Raw genomic sequence first — 23118 nt, 5'->3', positions numbered from 1 at the left:
AAGCACGGGTGGATGATGTGTCACATGGAGAGACTCGGAGGATCGGGGCATGGCATTTGCTTCCAGGGAGCCCACAGTGCCTACTTCAGGCGCGTGGTCAGTGAGCAGGTTAGGGCGTGAGACGGTTTTGGGGAAGGCTGTCCCAGTGGCCACATGGGGAGCATGCAGGCACCCGGTCATTTCCGCACGAAATTGGATTGCCGTGCGTTTCAGCTGCATGTGGAGAGTGGGTCTGCAGGGGCAGGCGCAGGGCAGGCTGGCAGGGGCCGAGGTCAGGGCGGACTCTGGTTCACAGGAACCCCAGTACTCAATGCTACGACTCCCGCCCCCGCCGCAGGGATAGGTTTTAGATTCACGAACCAGCAGAAGGAGCTTCTGTGGGTTTGTTGTCTTCAGAAAGGCCCCTTCCTAAGGCCTGCGTGTAAGATGCCCCCGTCCGATTGCAAGGAGATGGGGGGAAGCCACCGAGTTACACCTTTCAGACACAGCGACTGCAGCTTCTTTCAAGGAAAGACTCTTCTGTGCTAGAGTGTCCCATTGCTTTTCATGAATTACCCGACATTGAGAGTTTCTAAAGGCCTGGGGCTGCCTTTTCTCTTTCCTCTCTGACTTCCTGGGCCAAGCCAGGTGCACACAGTAGGTTGTCTGCAGCACTGAGTCTGCCCTCTGGGTTTAACTAGGAACCCGGGGATGGTTCTGGTGCCTTCTTACGCGAAACCCTGCGTCGCCCTTCACCCACCTCCCACCCAACATCCGTTTCTCCCTACTCTGCTCCTGATTTGAGTCCATACCCATTTTGCATCCCCTCTGGGCACACATGGGGTACCTGGCCTATGCAGGGTGCTGCGGGCATTTGGAGTGGTCTGCAGGATGAGGTCCCTGCCCCCATTGACTCTGGAGAAAATGTCCCCTCTTCCCCATGAGACAAGCTCAGAGGGGACATTTTCTCCAGGGTCACCCAGCTCAAGAAGGTGGGCGGGGATGCTAAGGGTAGCTTCCCCTGGTTACAGGGAGTCTCCCACTCATGGGGATTCACTGGGCATCGCCTTACTTGCTCCTCCTAAACCTTACAAGGCAGATGTTTTTCCCCCACTTTCTGGGTCAGGCAATTGAGGCTGTAAGTAGCCAAGGTGGCCAGTGTCTGGGGTGGGTTTCAAACACATGTCTGTCTGTAAATGAAAGTGAGGCGAGGTCATGGTGGGTGCGGAGTGGGGGCTGTTTAGATACTGAAACAACGCAGGAAAGAGACGTTAAAAACGGTCCTTAATGTCAGAGAATAAGCAGTTTGAAACAGTCTTGGAGCAAGATCTTTGCACAGTTACAAGTGTGGGCTAGAAAATTCTCAGATGCAGCCAGGTGCTGTGGCTTACATCTATAATCCTACCACTTTGGGAGGCCAAGGTGGGAGCGTCCCCGGAGGCCAGGAGTTTGAGACCATCCTGAGCAACATAGTGAGACCCTATCTCTACAAAAAAATTAGCTGGGCACAGTAGTGTGTGCCTGTTGTCCCGGTTACTTGGGGGGCTGAGGTAGGAGCATCGCTTAAGGCCTGGGGTTCAAACTTCCAGTGAGCTGTGACGGTGCCACTGCACTCCAGCCTGGGCCGCAGAGCAAAACCCTGTCTCTAATTTTAAAAAAGAAAGTCCTGGGGTGCATTAGGAATCGCTGAAAAGGTTTCAGCCTTGGGTGTCAATCGGAGAGGTCCCTGTAGGAGGAAGGGAGTCCGGGGGAGGAGAGGGCGGCGTGTGCAGACAGGGAACCCACTTGTACCTGTTGGACTTACAAGCATGCGCTGCCTGCCAGGGCCAGTTATGAGGCATGGGTGGGCGACTCCACGCCCTCGCTCAGGACCTACCAGGCGCGTCATCTTCTTCTCATTTTGCAGGCCAGCAGGTCAGTGACCTTGGGGTCAAAGCAAAGCTGGGATTTGAACCACACTGTGTGTGATGCCAAAGCCTGTGCCCCCACCCACCACTCTGGAATGCCCCGGCCCTCATGTAGTCTGTGGAAGACAGCTAGCAAGTGTCCGGGCAGCCTCACTGGCCCTAAGCTCCCAGTTACAGGGTGTGCTGGCAGAAAGTGGGATGGGTCATCTTGGAGAGGCAGGGTTTGGGTGGCACTGGGCACTGCAGGAGGAGTTGCCCAGGAGGGCAGATGAGCACCTGAGCACGTGACAGGTTCCCCTTGGAGCTGCATGGAGAATGGAGATGGACTTGATCAGCCCATGTGTCCGCAAGGGAGGGTGCAATGCACTGAGCTCCAGACCCTGGGACTCAGCATTGTCCTTCCAGGGCTTCAGGGGGACTCTCGCCCTCGGCAGCTCCTCTCACAGAGAGCAGGAGTGCAGGAGGGTTGAGCAGAGGCTCTTGGCTTGGCAGCTGGGGCCTTGAGAGAACCTTCCATGGAGGAGATACACAGGCTGGTTGCCTGCCTGGCTATGAGTGAACCATGGGGCCTGGGTGGGTGGCTCCCTTTCCGAAGTTCAGAGGGAAAGCAGGTGGTGACTAGAAGGCATTTCCTATGAGGGACACAAGTCTGTGTTCTGGTTGTGGGGGCCGTGGAGACAGGTCGAGGGGCCTGGTAGAGGGTCTGCTCATCAGTGCCTCACATGCTCCTAAATCCATGGCAACAGAACCCCAGCTCTCCCCCTGCCCAGCCTCCTTGGGGTTGCAGAGTCCTGGCCGACCACCAGGCCTGCTGGAGGTTAATGACAGCCGTTAAGTAATGGCTCCCTGAGGCCTCCTGTGACACCACACCAGCGTGGCATGGCCTCATCTGACCCCATGGTGATCCCAAGAGGCCTGTAGGTTTGTTCTTACCCACCCTTGCTATGGAGGGAAGCTGAGGTTTAGAGACCCCCATCATTTACTAGAGGCCACAACAGCCATGTGACCTCACCCCTAGGCTCCCAGGGCCCTGGTCCTCTGACCATGTGTAAGCCCTTGTCTGGTGGCCCTGAGCAGGGCAGTGGGCCTCCAGGACTGAGCCAAGAGGGGCTCATGGTTGGGACCGAGTTCCCCAGAGTGGGGCTCCCTGCACTTAGAAGGCTGTCTCTCGGGACGGGGCAGGGGAAGGAAGGTCAAGGGCCAGAACTCCCCCTAACTGCTGAGACCAGGGTGACCAGTCCCCTAGATTGTCCTGGTCTCCGGCTGTGAAGACGTCATGCATGCTGGGCTATTCCTGGAAGACAGGGCCACCCAGCAGGTCTCCATGCGAGACCCTCTGATGCCGTCAGGGATGGGTCCCTGGAGGGGTGAGGAGCACATGTTCCCTGGCTGGGTCCTCCAGCCTCTCTGAGCCTCATCTGTAAAATGGGAGGATGGAGGGGCCGCTGCCCATCTCCTGTTCAGGATGCCGAGGCCTGTCATCCACGTTTGCCCCGTCCCTCCTCCTCCCCAGGACCCCCCATTCCGAGGTGGCTGCACTGTCACCAGCTGGCTGCACATGGGCCCCTGTGCTTCCTGTAGACCATGAACCTGGTGCTGGTGACAGGCAGAACTGACCCGTACTCCTGGGGCCAAGAGCCCATGAGCACGTGGCCCTGTTTGATACCAGCATCCCCAGGCCTCCCGCTGTGTGCCAGGGGCCTGCTAGTTTCTTCAGGGCCCGTCTACAGCTTTTTCCGCCTGGGCCCCTGGCCTGGTGTCCTTTCCACTCACCCCCAAGGCTCCCACACAGCCCTGCAAGACCCTGCAGAGGCCTCCCTCCCGGCTGGCTGCCTCCCTCCCTCCCTGCTCCCCTCCACAGAGGCCTTCCCAGCTCCCCACTGACTTCCGGGCAGCAGCAGAATCCTAGGGGGTGCCAGCAGCCTTCACCTCATGCCCCTTCTGCCCCCGCAGGCCACCCAGAAGGTGGAGGTGGAGGGCAGTTCATCTGCAGCCAGGAGGCTCGCTGAGCAGTGCCCCGCCCCACACTCCGGGTGCCTCGGGGGATGGATGGGCATGTGGCAAGTGCCTGCAGGAAAAGCGAGAGGACGCGGCGGCAGCTAGACCAGAGTTGGAGCTTTTATGGTTTCTTTCCTTGAAAAAAAAAAAAAAACTGTCATGGCGAGAGGCAAACAGCGTGGCTTTAGGTCATATCTCAAAGGGGCAGCTGCCTAACCCCTCCAGTTCCCCAGCAGTGAATTCATCGTCCCCAGAGGGGGCCAGGGTCCTCAGGGGCTTTGAGACAGAAATGACCTGAGTCCTCTGTCAGGGAGCCCCCCCCCCACCTACCCACTGAGGCTGTGAGGGGCAGGGGGTAGATGCTGGAGGGGGGATGTGGAGAGAGCCCCAGCCGCTCCCCCTCCCCACCCGCTCCCAGCCCAGCCTGCGGATGCTCTGCGCGGGATGACGCCGGGCGCGCTGTGGGCTGTCAGATGATTGTGGGGGCTCCTGCCTGCCGCACACCGCCGGCACCGGGACGGGAGAGGGAGGGGGCGCTGGATGCGACGCGCAGGTCCCTGCGTCTCTGGTGCCTGCTGCCGACTCGTGCAGGGAGCGGATAGGATCTGATTTTTTTTGAACCCCCTTCAAGGAAAAGCAAAACAAAACTGCTGCCCCATTTCTCCTCTGGCCGATCTCCCCAGGCTCCCCTGGAAGATGCGTGTGGCCGGGACAAGCTGGAGGAGCTCATTCCCGACGCCGCCACTGCCGAGGCCGCCGCTGCCACCGCCGCCGTTCGGGCCACTTACTTTCTTTGCCCTGGGTGGCGTCCTGGCCAGCCCCCCTTGAGCCTGCCGCTGGCTCAGCCACCCCTCCGGCAGCCGCCCCACCATGTATGACTCCTTCCTCCGGCTGGCTCCGACTCTGCCTGCCCCCACCCTGCAAGTCTCATTGTGCCACGCTCGCCTATCCCGGTAGCCACCCCCCTCTTCCTTCGCTCCTCCTGCACCCTCGCTGCCTCCTTTCCTCCATGCTGCCTGGATCTGGCGAGCTGGGGTGATTAATTGGCTATGATGATGAACGTCCCCGGCGGAGGAGCAGCCGCGGTGATGATGACGGGTTACAATAATGGTCGCTGTCCCCGGAATTCTCTCTACAGTGACTGCATTATTGAGGAGAAGACGGTGGTCCTGCAGAAAAAAGACAATGAGGGCTTTGGATTCGTGCTTCGAGGGGCCAAAGGTAAGCGCGGCTGCCGGGAGCCTGAATATGTTCCCGTGTTTTGTGTGTGTGTGTGTGTGCACGCCTGCATGAAAAATGTTCCCCAGCTCGGGAAGAAGCATTAAATAAGCATTTTTCCTGGGGGCACTTGGTTGCTAGACAACCATGTTCTTTCACATTCTGCCTTACTCAGAAAACGCTAGGGCTTCCTTGAGGAATATTTTTAATTTCTGTAGACAACGTTCTTCTGAATGGGTTCTCTCTCCCCCCGCCCCCTCCTACCTTTTGTTTTTAAATGATGGGGCTGTCAATATTTTGTGTTCTAGTTGAGCCAGAGGGTGGCTGCGCTCAGAGCTCCGGGTCTCAGATACCCAGGTTTGCCCGGGCCTGAGTTTCAGGCATTAGAAACTGCCCCATCCTGGGAGTGGGCTTTGTAACGGTGGCAGGCATTCGTGTGCTCGCCTCTAAGGTGACTTTGCAAAGGAAATGTGACAAGATGGTCCCCTCTGCCGTGGACTGAGCCAGCAGCACACATGTTACGTGGCCCGTCGTGGGAGGCTCGGGGATGCGGTCCATGGCGGTGCACCCACCAGGCGCCCTGCACTCGCAGCCGCCCCTCCGAAAGAAAACAAAATGGCATCGCCTCCCCGTGAGAGGGGACATCCGCCCACCGCGTGTGTGGCTCAGCCATGTGGAAGTTTCGTCTCGGAGCTTCCGCGCTGTGCCAGGGGTCCCACACCTGTGCTGGGGGAGGCCTCCTTCCCGGCTGGCCTGCCCGCCTGCCTCAGGCTCAGACAGCTCCATAGCGAGCTGTCCAGAGAAAGAGCAGATGCCTCTGTCCTTGTGAGAGCGTCCACGCCTGTCTGTGTGATTTGCTCTCCCTTCCCCCCACGGGAATCTTCATCTCCACACCCACCCACCCCTGGCTACTCCTGCCTCCCTAGAAAAGTCCATCTCCTGCCCTGGAGTCGCACCTGGCAGCTGTGTGGGCCTCAGAGGCCCGAGCCTCGCTGTGCTGGGCAGCGGTGTTCCGACCCCTCCCCCCACATCAGTTCCTGGGGACACTGGTCACACACGGAGTGGTCACAGGCCTGGGCTCCCTGTAGGGAGGACTCATGAGCAGATTCCAAATCCGTAGCCACCCACTGGGTCAACATGATGTTCCGTCCACGTTCCAAGTCGAATTCCCTTGGTTGCGAGTCTACGTAGATGTAAATTTGGCAAGTGGTTCAGTGTGGTGTTTCTGTAGCTCTGTGTGGCAGGGGAGGAACTTTTCCATTTTTAGAACCGAAAATGTTTAGTCACTGATGCTTTTAAAGAAAATGACAGGCGTGTAGACATGTACCAAAGAGCACATGATCCAGCAGAGAGGCCAAGAAGTATGATGGCGGCCCCAAGGTCCAGTTGACTTCATTGCTTGAGTTGCATGGACCCACAAATATGAGTCTCAAGCCCTTCCTGGGGGAGGGTTGGCCTGGACCAGCCACCTGTGCTGGGAGATGCATGGGTCCACTTCCTCCTGGGGTCCCATGGGGAAGTCGGGCAATGTGAACGTGGAAAACGCCCCCCAGGCTTGTAACCAGGCACTGCTTGCCTTCCCAGCTGACACACCCATTGAAGAATTCACACCAACACCGGCGTTCCCAGCCCTGCAGTACCTGGAGTCCGTGGACGAGGGTGGGGTGGCGTGGCAAGCCGGACTGAGGACCGGGGACTTCCTGATTGAGGTAGGGACACAGGTGTCTGTACCTTTCTGCTTGGGGAGAGCGCCGACTCTCAGTGAGATGGTCATTGTCCTGGCAGCATGGCCATGAGGCACGGTCTGGGGGTGCTTGTGGAGGCTGCCATGAACTTTCATAGTTTGGCCAAGTTCTCCCACCGTGGGTGCCACTGCCTGTTGATCTTGTCTTGGGGGCCTTGGCCGTAACCCGTTGGAAGGAGGAGACATCTGTGGAATTTAGCCGTTGGTCCTGAAGTAGAAGGTGGAAGGAGGAGGCATGTGGTCAGCATGATGTTGGGGACATGTGCAGATCTGTGGGTGGTTTAGTTGTGACTCTATAAATAAGCACTAAGAGGAGCCATCATCCCTCCTTGTGTCCTACGGCTGAGTCGGTGAGCACTCTTGTGTGGTGGTTGCTGGCGTGAGGTCTGTAACGTTGATGGCTAAGACTGCGTAGATTTGCAGGTTGTGATGACGGCCCTGTCAGATGGATGATGGCCTTCCAAGACCAAGGAGCCTGGGCAAGGGGATGGCTGGCGTCAATGGCGCCAAAAGGAGATGTTTGAATTCAGATGCTTTGAAAATGAGCTTTTGCTGGTACAGAAAAGAGCATTCCCTTCATTTAGAGAATAGAGGTGTGAGTGCCCATGCTCTGCAAACGTTCCCGAGGGTTGGCACATTGGTGTGTGCAGGGGGTCTGAGGCCCCAGTGCATCCGGGCACCTGGCCTTTTTGTGAGTTTAGGTGTTACTTTTAATCTTGTTGTGTAAAGGAACATGTTACTCTTTGGAAATGGGAAGAAGAAAAGAACCTTATAAGTTGAAAAGATGATATTTTAAAGGTTCAGTAGACTCAAATGGCCCTCGTTGGGAGTTCACATTTCTTGGACACACATGCTCTCCCATGTTACCCTGAGCCCTGCCTCATGTACGTCGGAACTCCAGGTGCAGGTGGAAGGAATGGGTATGTCGCATCCAGCCAGCCACGTGGTGGTCCCTGCCATTGGGCCGGCCAGACACGCCCGTTCTGTAGAGGAGGAGCCCACATTCCCTGCCCTGGTGAGAGGGCCACCCGCAACCATTTCTCCCAATTGGGCCTAAGCTCCTACGTGTGCTGTTCATGCTTCAATTTCAGTAGAGATAACCTTAGAGGCCTACAGGGCTGTTAAGGGGCGATGGAAAGCCAGAAGGGAAGAGACCATGGGAGGAGAGAAAGCCAGGTGGGATGGAGCGGGTGTTTGAACTCATTCTGAGTGCCTCCCGTCGATCTCTTTGATTTGCTGGAAGATACATTTAAATTATTATTGACCAGTCAGAGCCTGGTGTGCACGAGAAACAAGCTTATTTGGGTTCTTGAGTGTTAAAAGTGTCGGATGCACTGCCAGAATGATGGAGACTGGAGCTCGCTGCGGGTTCCTGGGCCAGCTCGGTTTGTAACCGTCGTGGAAATGCGGAGGGTCTGGGTTGAATCATCCTCAGTAGGATGCAGTTGGGATGGATGTAAGTCCCCTTCTTGTGTGTGTGTGTGTGCATGTGTGTGCATGTGCGTGCGTGTGTGTGTGTGTGTGTGTTGAGGGGGGTGTGGCCTTGGGCCTAGCAGCAGGGCTGAAGTCTATAGGTGGTGTGAGAGTGTGTGCATGTGTGACAGGCAGAGTAGGGGATGTTGGAATAGGTTGCTCTTGGTTCTTGATTTTCAATAATAAAAGAGGGTTGCAGATACAAGAGCACCCCCCCGTTGTTCAGCTCATTGGACTGTTTCCTGGATAAACTCATCGATAAAAGAAACGTGGCCTGCTGAGGCACATGTGCGGGCCCCGCACTTGCCTGGTGAGCGGAGCCGCACTGGGTTAGAGGATGTTGCTGTCTGAGGCTGGAGAGCTCACCTGGGTGGGGCCGGAAAGGCGGCGCACCTGTCCTGTTTGAAGCCTCTGTGGAAATTTGGAGCTTTGAGAGTTTCTACGCTTCTGTTTCCTGCTTTGACATTGCTTTTCACCTCTGATATGCAAATATATTTGCCATTTTGAAGCAGGTTTTGTATTCTGCATGACCTCTGACTTCCGGAATTCTAGGAATGGCTAGTCCTGAGATGCATTAGGGCTGCGCCTGCCTTACGATGTCACAGATGGCCCAAGGGGCACTGGGCCCTCCACAACCCTACGAGGCTGCTCCACATGAGTCATGCATTAACAAGGGCACAGGGCACAGAGAGCTAGACCCTGGCACCATCCTGGGTCCTCCCAGTTCATCATGTCCACTCAGAAATTCTCCTCTAGGGGCTTAAGACTGAGAATTCCATTGAGTTGTGTTCCTAGCCACTGGAATTTACCACTGGAATATTAAGATCGTGTACAGCCTAATAGGTGCGTGTTTGTTCCAGCAGACCCTGGTTCTGTGTTTTCAGCTTCGACCTTGGAGGGGTGGTGTGAAACAGCCTCACGTGTCTCACGTGAGTTTTCTTTTTGGTGAGCAGCCAACCCTAGAGCCGGTGGGGTTCCTGAGCTCTCAGTGAGGTGCAAGGTCTGCACGTGAAAATCCGCCCCAAATGCAGGCACTCTGTCTTCCTCACCCCAGGCAGCTCTTGGCAAGCCTTCCTTTCTCTCTGCTGTTTGAAAGAACCTCGAAAGTGTGACAGATTTTTATTTTCCCTTTAAAAATGCATGCTGCGGCCTGAACTTTTGGACCAATGGGCACCCTTTGAAGTGAATGTTGGCTTTTAACGTCTTTGGCATCTCCAGAGCTTCATTTTCTGTCATTAACTTTGTGAGAACGCCCTGACGTGGCCATCCGGCTCTCAGCCTTGGTGCCTGCTGTGGTTTCCTGCTGTGTGTGATTTTCTTGGGTACTTACCAGGTAGAATGTGTTTCTGTCCTACCTAAGCTTTTGGAAAGAGTTCATCCTTTGGTGGTGATTTTGTTCCTTGGTTGACCACCCCCTGACCCCACCAACCACAATCAAAGGCTTTCAGCTGTCTCCAAATTGGGAATCTCATGAGACAGACAGATGCTGGTGCACAACCTGTGTTGTAATAAAAGGTTCCCCTTAGAGGTGGACGTGAAGGATAATCAGATGTCCCGCAGTTAGGGACATTTGATCATGGTGGCTCCACGGACAGTGCGTGGTTGGCATTTCAGATCAGCTTGTGTGCCGGAAATCCCTGGGATGGCTGATGACACCGAGCCATCCCAGATTATGAAATGTCACCAGCCCAGGGGAGAAGGAGCCGGAGAGATTTCAGAGGCCATAGGAGGGGCAGGGCAGCAGGAAATTGAATGCCCCTGCGGAGAATGCCCATGGGACCTGCTGGGGGAGGGCGAGGCTTGCAGAGAGGTGGACGCTGGAGCAGCAACAGCCCCCAAGAGAAGCAGGGCAGGTGTTTCTCTCCATGCAGGCCAGAGGTGAGCATGGGGCCTCCACCAGCCAGGAATGACAGAGGCCCACGTTGCTCTGGTGACAACAGGAAACCCGGTCCAAATTGGTTTTCATAATGATTGGAGCTTGTCAGGAAGCTGAGACCAGAGAGTTTAGTCAGCCCGCCAGAATAGTTTGAAGACTTTGTGTGCTGTCTCTTAGAGATGATCCTGATTAGGCCCCTTCACTCCCACAAGATGGCTGGAGAGGTCAGAGGTTGCTTGAGAAGTTCAGAAGACGTCCTGAGGAGGATGTGGGTGGCTCCTGGGTGACGATAATGCATGGGGTGATTAAGGAGTTGTGGAGGTGGGGACGCCACATTGATGTCATGCAGGGCTCATGGTAGGTCTCCCACAGTGAAACCCGGCTAGGCGCACAGTCACCTGAGGGTTATAGAAACCTGGTCTCCAGCCCACACACCCTGAATCAGAACCGTGAGGCAAGAGCTAGGGCATCCGTGAAAGCTGCAGTGGTGATACCAGGGGTCCCAAGAGGCAGGCAAGGCGATGATCCGCTGGTCCAGTCCATGTTGGTGTTCCAGCCTCTTGATGTGGCAAGTCAGCTAGAGTCTCCTCGGCCCAATGCAGGCAGGTGTGTTCTGCTAATCTCCTTAAGATTAGGACTGACTCTTCCACAAACCCCTTGTTTGGCAACCTAAATTTTGTTTCTTGAGTGACTTTCATGAACTAAAATATCCTGTGTCTGAGACATGCTTACAATGCAGCTCAGCCGCAAGCAGGCAGAAGGCAAACAGCTCCTTCACTAGAGAATTAGTGGGCAGCTAGAGGAAAGATGCCACTGCAGATGTAGCCTCGGGTCCCCAGGAAGAAGGCAAACAGCATTCACAACAGATGTCACAAGAAGCCCGTGTCCTTGTCTATAGCAGCTGAGGCTGGATCTCCAAGCCCTGCAGTGCCCCATCTAACCCTCACGGTCATCCATACAGCCTGTGTGTTCCTCCCCATTTTACAGATGGGGAAACTGAGGCACACAGGTGCAATCACTGGCCCATGGCAATGTAGCTGGTGAGTGGAGAGGGTGGAATTCCATCCCAGGCTGTCCGACTCAGTCATGTCATGGCTCAAAGATTCACAAGCAACACTGATGTGCTTTGTCTATAAATGCGCAAAGGGTAAGAAGAAAAGCAGTGAGTTGCCCGCTTTGTTTTCAAATTAGCAAATACTTTTTTGTGACTATCCTCATTGTTGCTGTCAGCACTCACATGTTGCTGGGGGAAACAAGTTGCCATAAATGTTCTCAAAATCAATGTGGCGGTATGTAACAAGAGCCACAAAGCGGAACCAGGAATTTTACATCTAGGAATCCATGCTAAGGGAATGATATTTAAAAAACAGATAGAAATCACAGCATGGCAAAAACAAGCAGTTGGGGCGGGAGGGACAGGGGCTAACAGTGAATAGTTCAGGGCAGTGGATGTCTGTTGTGAATTCATAAGAAAACATTAAAAATGATGCTTCAAAGGTGTTCTTAATACCAACGGGAAAAGGTTACATTCTACTTAGTGAGAAAGGCAGAATCGAAATTACCAGCACAATATCATCTAATACCATCTTTCCCCAGTACAAGCATAGAAGAAAAAAAAAGGACAGGAAATATTAACCCCTAGAAGGTGGGACTGTGTTATTTTCTCTTTTTTCAGATGCTTCTCTCAGATTTCCTAGAATCGAAGTATTCCTATTTTGAAAAGTATCCATTTCATACATAGGAAAGTATGTCTTAGAACAAAGTAATCCTAGCACTTTGGGAGGCTGAGGAGGGCAAATCACAAGGCCAGGAGTTCAAGACCTGCCTGACCAACATGGTGAAACCCCATGTCCACTAAAAATCAAAAAAATTAGCTGGCTGTGGTGGCGGTCGCCTGTAATCCCAGCTATTCAGGAAGCTGAGAGAAGAGAATCTCTTGAACCCAGGAGGTAGAGGTTGCAGTGAGCAGAGATCACACCATTGCACTCCAGCCTGGGTGACAGAGTGAGACTCTGTCTCAAAAAAAANAAAAAAAAAAAAAAAAAAAAAGAAAGTTGTCTCACACAGGAGACAATGTCCAGTCCCCTTGGCACAGCTGTTTGCTGCTGGAGGAGAAAGCCTTTCCAGGCATTACCCACTTTCCCAGGGTCCATTCCTCACCCACCTGCTGCAGGGCTCAGATGATGCCTGTGGTTTTTGATTGTTTTCTTGGCCCTGAAGTGGCCAATCTCCTTTTTGTGTTAATTTCTCTAAATAGGTTTTCCCTTGCAGTTGAAGCAGGCGACAATATCTTCATCCTTGAAAAGTGGTGCTCGAGTTTGCTAATTACTTTTTCCTCGTATTAAATACTTGCACGAGAGAGGGCGTGGATCTGCTTTATACTCGAGGTTTGTATTTAAGTCAGATGCTAAGAGGGATGCCCTGCTGTTTTCCTTGGATACCCTGGGAGTGTCTCATAAGGCAGGTGCGGTGGCTCACGCCTATAATCCCAGTACTTTGGAGGCGGACATGGGCAAATCACTTGAGATCAGGAGCTCAAGACCACCCTGGCCAACATGGTGAAATCCCATCTCTACTAAAAATACAAAAATTAGCCAGGCATGGTGGTGCGTGCCTGTAATCCCAGCTACTCGGGAGGCTGAGGCAGCAGAATCTCTTGAACCTGGGAGGTGGAGGTTACAGTGAGCTGAGATTGTGCCACTGCACTCCAGCCTGGGCAACAGAGTGAGACTCTGTCTCAAGAAAAAAAATGTTTCTTAGGCTGGTACTTAAAAACAGGACTTGAGAATTGTGAGGCAGCCTCTAGCATGTTTGACTTTTCAACCAAGCTGGCATGAGGAACAGTTGTTAGAGCTCACTGCTCGAGGGTCAACCCCACTCCCCAGCTTCAGTGTTAAATATTAATTGGAGGAAAGCAAATGAAGTCCAGATTCAGCACGATCAGTCATTACACTTGCTGGGTCCCAGTATTCCTTTTGATATAATGGGTGGTTGTGACAGTAGAATCACCTGACGTGAACTGAGTCCACCCCAAGCTCTCAGCACCAGAGTGCTGGACAGAGGTGCTGAGCACAGGGCTGGCATTCAATCAACTTTCTTTTTAGAAACAGGATCTTGTTCTATTGCCCAGGCTGGAGCGCAGTGGCACTATCAGCTCACTGCAGACTTGAACTCCTCAGTTCAAAAGGCCCTTCCACCTCAGCCTCCCAAGTAGCTGATACTACAGGCATGCACCCTCACACTTAGCTAACTTCTACATGTGTTGTTTTTTGTTTGTTTGTTTTTGAGAAGGAGTCTTGCTCAGTTGCCCAGACTGGAGTACAGTGGTGTGGTTGGCTCATTGCAACCTCCGCCTCCCAGGTACACATGATTCTTCTGCCTCAGCCTCCTGAGTAGCTGGGATTACAGGCACACACCACCACACCCAGCTAATTTTTGTATTTTTAGTAGAGACTGGGTTTCACCATGTTGGCCAGGCTGGTCTTGAACTCCTGACCTCAGGTGATCTGCCCACCTCAGCCTCCCAAAGTGCTGGGTTTACAAGCGTGAGCCACTGCACCTGGTCACTCTTCTACTTTTTTGTAGAGGCAGAGTCTTGCTTCATTGCCTAGGCTGGTGTCAAACTCCTGGCCTCAAATGATCCTCCCACCTCAGCCTCCCAAATCACTGGGACTAAAGATGCAGGCACCCCACCCAGCCTCAGTCAGTATTTGTCATTGATTATCATCTTGTCCTTCATCGTCATTAATGATTCCTGACTCACAAGAGGAAACCTAGTTGAACAAACAGTGATGATAATATTATAATAATGACTGATGTTTGTTACCACTGTTATTTCAAGCATGTAGCAGTTACAGAGCACACCCACCATGTGCCAAGTACGTCAGACACTTTCAGCCAAGATCGCATGAGCTACAGCTTCCTTGTGCCTCTGTTATGGGAGACATCACTAATATAGGTGCCTGCCTCATGCCTCGCCAGCTCCCAAAATCCCTGGCAGGCGTGTCTCCTGCTTTGGCTCAAAGCCCTGCTCCCAGGGCACTCACCACCTTGTACAATTCCATGTTGGCGGCTTTTGGGTCTCCTTGGAATTCTTATTCCTGATGCCCACCTTGCCCTCTAGCAGCAAATCCCAAGGCCAAGGCCAGAGCCCTGTTGTGGTTTCCCTGGTGCCAGCATCCCTTGGTCTAGTGATTCAGCCACATCACACAGCTCACATTTCGCTAGCTTGCCTTTTGGGATATTGTGAGAGACTTTGTCACGCATCCTGCTGGTGGCCCTGAGGACCAATCTAGGAACTCTCTCCACCCACCCCACCCACCAAAATTTCTTCAGGTCTTACTTAAATGGTCTTAAATGGCTACTTAATAACTAAATTAAAGACAAAACACCAGGTGATGTTAGCAGGAATCCAGAGTGACTGCTGAATTCTTGACCTGGGGTCACATTGGTGCCTTGGTCACTGAGGCCAATATTTCATTGCATCACACCAAAGACAAGCAGTGTCTGTCCTCCATCCCTCTGAGTGTGGGATGTTTCTGTCCTGACAGCTCGGTGGCTTCTCACTGTGTCATCAGGATCCACTGACCAAGGGTAACAGCATTGAGGGGTCTTTACTCTCTGAGGCTTAATGCACTGTGGTCTTTGTTCTCCTAGGCAGAGGCCATTGCTCTGTGGAGAACCCTTGATGGCTGGGAGCTTCGATCTCTTTTCTGCACATGGCCTTCTGGGCCTGGGGGGTTGTTCTCTTTGTCCTCTATATTGACTGGGAACAGGTGGTTCGGGCTGAGGAGCAGCCCAGGAATCTTGCTGAGAAGGTGGATGCAGACAGCTTGGCAACTGCAAATCTGAAGTCTTGGCTCGTTCATTTTGGGGTTCTAATTTGAAGCATCAGTGATTTCAATTTCAGGCTAAAAAAAGATTCAGAATCACTTCAGGGGACCATGGCTGCTGTGTTCAGATGCCATGGGGCTGGCAGATGGCAGCACACAGGGTTAGAGAGAGGCAGAGAGGAGCTGCGGTCAAGGGCACAGGCTGTGCCATCTGATCCAGGTTTGAATCTGGGCTCTGCCTCTTCTTAACTGTGTGAACTTGTGCAGGTTGCTCATTTCTTGGCCTTAGTTTCTCGAACTGTAAATAAAAGGGTATGTGAAGCATGTAGCAGTTTCTGGCCTCATGAGTTCTCTACAAATGGTGGCAATTGTAAAAATTACTTCTGAAAATTCACTCATTCATTTCTGAAGCATACATTGTGCCCCCCAGGTACTGGGCTGGAAGAAAGGCATGAATCAGACACAGTTCCTTGGGGAACACACAGTCTAGAAGGGGGAGGCAAAAAGCAGAGTGTGGCGAAGGCCCCAAAATAAATCAGGAAAAGGGCTTCATGAAAGATGGTGTTGGCACCAGGCTTTGATGGGTAAGTGAGCTTTTTGTAGGCAGAACTGAGGAGGAAGCTCTTGAGCAAAAGCTTAGAGGATCAGGAATGTTCAGGGTGGATTTGGGGAGTGGTCGGATGCTGTGAAGCTGGGGGTGACCTGCTGGTGGAGTGGGGTCCTGGGGTGTGGGCTAAGTAGGTACAAATATGTGTGGCTGGATGGCAGCACAGAGCAATAGCATTGCCAGATCTCTCCAGGGTGCTGAACCCGTTGTGAGTCACGGTCTCTCTCCAGGGTGCTGAACCACTCCAGGGCACTGGCTCTCTGCAGGGTGCACTGAACCAGAGAGCTGCAAGGATAGGAGGCAGCCTTCCTCAGGGAGTCTGAAGGAAGCCCTCAGCTTGTCCCCTCCCTCCGTCCCTGCAGCTTTCATTTCTGTCCCCTGCGTCCTTGGACTTCCTAGGCATTGAAGGCATAGAGGCTCATTATTTAGTGACAATCTCATCTACTTGGTGGAGAGGAGAGGCCAAGGAACCAATGAGCATCTGCATGTCCTGTGCTTTCAGCCCCACTACCCTCACCACTGAGGCTTTAGCTCACATGCTGCCTTCTCAGAGAGGCCCCTCTGGGCACCCTTGGGTTGCCCTGACTCTCACAGTCACACCGTGTGCTTCTGTGACCATAGGAATCATCTCCTGTGTTAGGTGGTTGACTTACTATCCACCTCCCTCATGGAACATTCCCTTTGGGTCAGAGAGTCTGTTGACCAGGTCTCTGCTACAGCTCCAGCATACAGTGCAGTGCCAGATATATAACAGAGGCCCCAGAGCATGTGTTCAGTGATGGGCACTCCTGGGAAGCAGGAGTTTCACACCCGTCTTGCAGGTAATGAAACTGAGCCTCAGAGAGATTAAGAAGCCTGCCTAGGTCCCTCCAGGGAGGTGTGAATCTAAGCTGACTCCAAAGCTTGTTTCTTTTGCCCTGTGTCTGTCTGTCTCTTTTGTACTATATCTGTCTGAGGCTCTGGGTAAGCCCCAGCTCACTGGGATGTATAGGAGGCATAGTGGACTGACATCTCCACGTTGGGAGCTGCTGGCACCGGGTCCTCTGATGCACCCATTCATGCCTCTGAGTCCTTTCCACCTGCCCTCTCCTTCCTCCCATAACCCACCGCCCCTCTCCCAGCGTGCTCAGCAGGCTCTTGTTAGCACTGATTTGTCTTTGCCTTTGGTGCCCTTTTGCAGGGAGTTTCATGATACAAGCAGTTAGGTTGGCAAATGAACTGGAGGAAGGCCCTGTGCTAAGTGCCCCATAGGATCTTTTAATTGATGGAGATTGTCAGCCCTGGGAATTGGGGTGTGTGCATGCCAACAGTAAGCAGAGTGGGATGAGAAGGGGAGGCAGAGCTGATGCTGTACAGCCCTGAGAATGGAGGCCCCACTGTGGTCTCACGAAGTCCACTGCCCACCAGCAAGGTCTCTACCTCCCTCTCTCCAGGATCTTCAGATGGGTCCCATGGAGAAGACTTTTCCTTGCATCTCCTTTGTGTTTAGTCCCTGTGGCAGGACCCAGGGGGTCCGAGAGATAAAAAGGGGCTGTCCCGGGCATGGGCACCTTCTTCCGTGCCCTAAGGGCTGGGGCTGCAGAGGGAGAAGCAGGGTATCTAGGTGAGAAGGGAGATGGCACTTGTGCCAGGCCAGTGAGGAGATGGACGTCACCATTGGGTGCTCTCCCTGGTCTCCGGAATGTGCCACACCCCTCCTGCCCCCAGACACTTGCCCACAATTGTGCCTTCTCCACCTGCCCTACCAGGATGCCTCCTGCATCTGCTTCCGACGTCTGCTCCTTGAGAGTTGCCTACGATGCCCACTCATAAGCCCTTGCCATGGTCACTTCCTGCGTGTACCCCTTGAGATAAGGGACCACCCATAGCCAAGCACATGGCAAATATCCAATAAATATTCCTTAAGGAAAGGAAGGTACCACCAAGGAGAGCACAGCCAAGATAGAATGACATCTGGAGAAGGGGCTCCTTCCTCCCACACCCCTTCCCCATCTCCATCAGGGCCAGAACTTGAAAAGCTAATGGAGGTGGAGGGATGGAGTCATTTACATCAGAGAGAGCGTGAGAAGCCAGCCCTTCCCTGGAAAGTGCCAGCCTTCTCTCCCCACGCCCACTGGGATCCCGAGGGGAATTGTGTGCCCCTCCTCTTGGGAAATTTTGAGTAAACTCTACCCCCACATCGGCCTGGTGGCCAGTTTTCACATTAGCGTGATTTCACTGTGTCTCGAGTAAATCATGTCAGACAAAATATAATTGGGAATGCAGAGAAGCCAAGGAAAAAAACAGGGACGCTGCCACCAGGAGACAGTGTCCACATAACAAGGTTTATCTCTGTGGATTTTTCTTTCTATGTGTCTGTTAGTAATACATTTTGTCATGTGTTTATACACTTTTTTTTTCATTTGGGTATGTCTTTTTTATTGTGGTAAAATATCCAGACCATAAAATTTTCCATCGAACCCGTTAGCACCCATCCTCCCTCCCCCTTCCAGCCCCAGGCAGACACTCTTCCCCTCTCCCTCTTGGGTCTGCCTGTTCCGGACATTCCTGTTCATGGAATCATGCTCCAGGCCACCTTTTACGTCTGGCTTCTTTCAGCAGCATGTGCTTTAGGTTCATCCGTGTGGTGGCGTGCGTCCATACTACCTTCCTTTTGTGGGTGAATAAAACGTTTCCGTTGCGTGGCTAGACCACAGTTATTTTATCCATTCGCCAGTTCAGGGACACTTGTTTCCACCTTTTGGTTGTTGTGGATAATGTGGACATGAACTTTTTTGTACCAGGTTTTGTTTTCAGTTCTTTGGGGCATGTACTTAGGAGTGGAATTGCTGGGCCATGTGGTAATTCTGTGTTTCCTGAAACTGCTGCTGTGCACCCCAGAGTCCCCATCCTGGGTGGGATGGGCAGACGTTCAGCGAATGCTGAGTTCACAACCTTCGTCACACGCCTGGGCAGAAGAACCACAGAGGGAAGGAGGCCTCGCCCCCTTTTGTTAAGACAGAACTCAGACCCAACAAAAGCTTCCCTGCTGGGCAGCATGATACAGGCTGCAAATAAAGCTCACCACAGCCATGGCAGTGACCGTGCAAAATGCTGATGCTGCTTGAGCACCTACTGTGTGCCAGCACCGTTTCTGAGAGAGTTCACACACATGAACGCACTTCGTGTTCAGTGTATCTCAGTTACTTTTGTCACCTCCTTTCCCTGCATGAGGAGGCTACAGCACAGAGTGGGGACTCACTGGCCCACAGGGACTCGACGAGCAGCAAAGCCAGGCTGCTCTTCCAGGGTCGATGTATCTCTTCCCACCCTCCCGCTCCAACCACCCCCCTGTGCCACCTGTCAGGAGGAGGAGTCCTGTCCAATTTGATGTCTTCTGTGATGCAGATTCTAGAGGAAAGGGGAAAACAAAGGAACAGGGGGAGTTTAGGCAGAAAGCTGGAAGGAACAAAAGTCATGCGCGGGCAAGCCTTGAAGGGAGACTGGGGGCTTACTTTTACACACAGATTATAAAAGGTGGGGCTACCAAAAGATATTGCTTTGTGCTTTTAGTTAGATTTATTTTGGCCGGGTGCAGTGGCTCATGCCTGTAATCCCAGCACTTTGGGAAGCTGAGCCAGGCAGATCGCCTGAGGCCAGGAATTCAAGACCAGCCTGGCCTTGAATAGTGAAACCCCCATCTCTACTAAAAAACGCAAAGATTAGCTGGGTGTGGTGGCAGGCACCTGTAATCCCAGCTACTCAGGTGGCTGAGGCAGGGAGATTCACTTGAACCCAGGAGGCGGAGGTTGCAGTGAGCCAAGATTGTGCCACTGCACTCCAGCCTGAGTGACAGAGCAAGACTCTGTCTCAGAAAAAAAAAAAAAAAAAAAAAAAAAAAAAAGTTAGATTTAATAGCTGGAGAAGTACTATTAAAGATCAGAAACCCCATTTCCTATCTGTTTGGTATCTGGACTATGATTCTTTGAAAATCATTCCAGCAAGGACTGGACCACATGGGGTTAGGGTATCTATCTGGGTTACACACATCTACAAACTTATTTTGAGCAACTGCCGATAGACTCAGGCCTGGAGCCTAGTGATTGGTGAAACAGATTTGAATCTATCTTGTCCTTCTTCCCAAAGAGTGCAGAGGTCAGGTCCTGCGCTTCTCTATAGCCCCATGCCCAGCGGTGGAGTAAACAGGGCAAAAAGTGAGTTGTGTTACTGGTCTTGCCTATTTCAGTGAAGGACGGTAAATAACTCTACCTACTGTGCCACCCCTCCTCCTCTGCTGGGTCCCAATTATCTACAAGAAAGGAGAGGTGCCCTCCTCCCTCCTGCTCCCCATCACACCCCACCCCATGTGCACCAGGTTTTACTCAAATCTAGCAAATTCCATTTAGAGTTGGCTGGTTCCTCAGAGAGTGGTTAGAAAGAGAATTCCACAGAGACCCAACTCTTAATTCTGTATTGAATAGAAAAACCCATCTCAGCAGGCACTTTTCCTGCCCCTAGGCAGGAGCATAAGGTCTTTTTTCTCTGAGGGCTGCTTGAGAAATAGAGGCCCCCAGGCAGGTGATAGAGAGCTCCCAGAGGCTCCTTCTCTGTCACGGCCAGCTTTCAGATTGGTTTGAAGCTGTTCAGATTGTTAGAACAGCTATCAGTTGACATTGCTGTTGTCCCATGCCCAGGCGTGCCTAAGCAGAGGCATCCTGCAGAGTGGTTGCTCCACCCATATTGTGAAAGTAAAGGAAGTGGGGGAAACGGGGGCTGAGGAACAAGAGGGCTGGAAGGGCTGCCCTTGGGAATCCTGTGTACTGGCTGAGGCCAGTTGGGGCCACCGTGCACCGTGAACTTGGAAAGTAGGGAGCCTGATTGGACACTTTGACTTGGGAACGCCTAAGTGCTGCACTTGGGACACCAGCTTGATTACCTGTGACCACCCCAGAGTGCTGAGGTGCCTCCACTCGTCATTTTTTATAGCTGTGTAGTATTCCATGGTGTATATGTACCACATTTTCTTTGTCCAGCCTATCATTGACGGGCATTTGGGTTGGTTCCAGGTCTTTGCTATTGTACACAGGGCTGCAATGAACATACGTGTGCATGTGTCTTTATAGTAGAATGATATATAGTTCTTTAAATATATACCCAATAGTGGGATTGCTGGGTCAAATGGAGTTTCTATTTCTAGATCCTTGAGAAATCACCACACTGTCTTCCACAATGATTGAACTAATTTACACTCCCACCAACTGTGTAAGAGGGTTCCTATTTCTCCACATCCTCTCCAGCATCTGTTGTCTCCAGATATTTTAATGATCACCATTCTAACTGGCGTGAGATGATATCTCAGTGTGGTTTTGATTTGCATTTCTCTAATGACCAGTAATGATGAGCATTTTTTCATGTTTGTTGGCCTCATAAATGTCCTCTTTTGAAAAGTGTCTGTTCATGCCCTTCACCCACTTTTGAATGGGGTTGTTTTTTTCTTGTATATCTGTTTTAGTTCTTTGTAGATATTAGCCCTTGACATAGCCTGATGGGTGAGTCTTTTCTAGCCAGGAAGGGAAACGATCTTTCCAGCCTAAGGCTCACAGTCATTCACACTGAACTGCCTGGGTTTGAGGGGGCATGGAGCATAGGAGGTCAAAACGCTACCCTCGCCGCCATGGGCTACCAGCATCCGAGTTTCCTGGGGTCCACACAATGCTGAGAACAGTAACAAGGACTGTTTCAGTAATGACCTCTGCCACTTCTTGAGCAGTTACTGTGGGCCAGGGTCCCCTTCCATGCTCAGCGGTCTGAGGAGGGAGGTGGCATCCGCATCATTTTGCACATAGAGCAGCTGAGGTTTGGTGAACATAAGGATAACCCAAGTCGCAGGAGATGGTGAGGGAGTGACAGGGCAGGATTCAAACCCAAGTCGGGCTCTGGCTCCAGAGTTCTTGAACACTGTGTATGACTCCTGCTACGGCAGGGAAGTGGGTCAGGGGGCTCTCAGGGGCCCTGGCCACCCTGATGCTGGGTTCAAAGCCCAGGGCACTCGGCCTTGCCCCAGCTCCTGGACTGAGGCAAAACTGGGAAGCGTCAGCCCCGAGGACCCATGGCAGGCGGCGCTGCCTCCAAGTCCTGGTATATGTATCATTCCCCTGTTGTAAATATAGCAGCTGAACCTCTGCAGCACCCATGTGGGGTCAGCAGCGATGTGTTTTAATTCCTGTATTGGACCCAGCTGCACCTGTTCCAGGAAGACATTGTTTTGTTGTCGGTTAATTTTCCCAGAGTGTTTTTTTCTTTTTTTTTTTATGAGCTTTCTGATTACAGTGGCCTGATTTGTTGTTCACTTTTGGTTTTGGGGTTTTTTTTTTCCTGGAGGACAGACTGTGTGCCCAGCAGCCCCATGGCCAACCCCATCCCCAGCCTGGGGCCTCTCTAGACAACCCCTGCCTCAGCCCAGCAACACCGGGATTCTGGCACTGAGCAGGATGAAGCTTGTGTGTACCTTGTCTGCCCCTTCAAAGCATTCTTGACATGTTTTGTGTTTTTTGGTATTCTTTTGAGAGAGAGTCTCACCGTTGCTCAGGCAAGAGTACAGCGGCGTAATCTAGGCTCACTGCCACCTTCACCTCCCAGGTTCAAGAGATTCTCCTGCCTCAGCCTCCTGAGTAGCTGGGATTACAGACGTGTGCCACCATGACCAGCTAATTTTTGTATTTTTAGTAGAGACGGGGTTTCATCATGTTGGCCAGGCTGGTCTCAAACTCCTGACCTCAGGTGATCTGCCCACCTTGGCCTCCCAAAGCGCTGGGATTCCAGACATGAGCCACTGAGCCCGGCCTTTGAGGAGGTCTTTTGATGAATTTCCTACTTGTTCATAGTCCCTGCCAGGCTAGGGTCATCTTAAAGGCAGTCACCTTCTTCTCCATGTGTTTGTCTGAGGCACAGATGTCGATCTTAGCAAAAGTTATGGGCTGTTGTTTGCTGAATAAATGCATAAAGGAAGGAATCAATTAAATGAGCACAGCAAGCTGGGACTCAGTGACTCTGTGCGGTTTGGCAGGCAGGTCTGGAGATCGATTTCAGCGCTGTCCTCACCCCTGGCTTTGCTGAGCTCTGCACCATCTCTGGGAATGCATGTTGGAAAGGTGTGTTCTTCCAAGATCAACCTCCTTGCACTTGCAGCAGGCAGGAGCTGCCATGCAGGAGGGCTGAGGGTCCTGCCCTGAGACTGGGGCCCCTCTCAGTTCCTGTCGCTGCCCCCACCCCACACGGAGGTTTCCAGCCTGGGACCCATTGGGAAGCAGATGGACAGATGCCAGGCATGGCCAGATACAACATTCTCTTCCTTTTAACTGTATGATCGCACTCAAGTGAGGTTCCTAGAGTGGTCACATTCGACACACTCATGGAGACAGAAAGTAGGATGGTGAGTGCCAGAGGATGGGAGTTAGTGTGTAATGGGGACAGTTTCAGTTTGGGAAGATGAGAAAGTTCTGGAG

General features: G+C 52.5%; 1 protein-coding gene across 10 annotated transcripts in view; it reads left to right on the top strand.

The window, feature by feature from the left end:
* The window catches only part of SHANK2 (SH3 and multiple ankyrin repeat domains 2), a 688443-nt gene that overhangs the window by 486609 nt on the left and 178716 nt on the right, over window positions 1–23118 (top strand). For all 10 annotated transcript variants that reach the window (XM_037733995.1, XM_037734000.1, XM_017515880.2 and 7 more), the window contains 2 exons: window positions 5023–5105; window positions 6687–6811. In XM_037733995.1, the coding sequence (XP_037589923.1) occupies window positions 5023–5105; window positions 6687–6811 (208 nt within the window). The remainder of the gene's footprint in view (window positions 1–5022; window positions 5106–6686; window positions 6812–23118) is intronic.

Source organism: Cebus imitator, unplaced genomic scaffold (assembly GCF_001604975.1).
Source record: "Cebus imitator isolate Cc_AM_T3 unplaced genomic scaffold, Cebus_imitator-1.0 Scaffold563, whole genome shotgun sequence".
NCBI lineage: Eukaryota > Metazoa > Chordata > Mammalia > Primates > Cebidae > Cebus > Cebus imitator.
The sequence above is the reverse complement of the archived record's forward strand: the minus strand, read 5'-3'. Positions and strand labels throughout refer to the sequence as shown.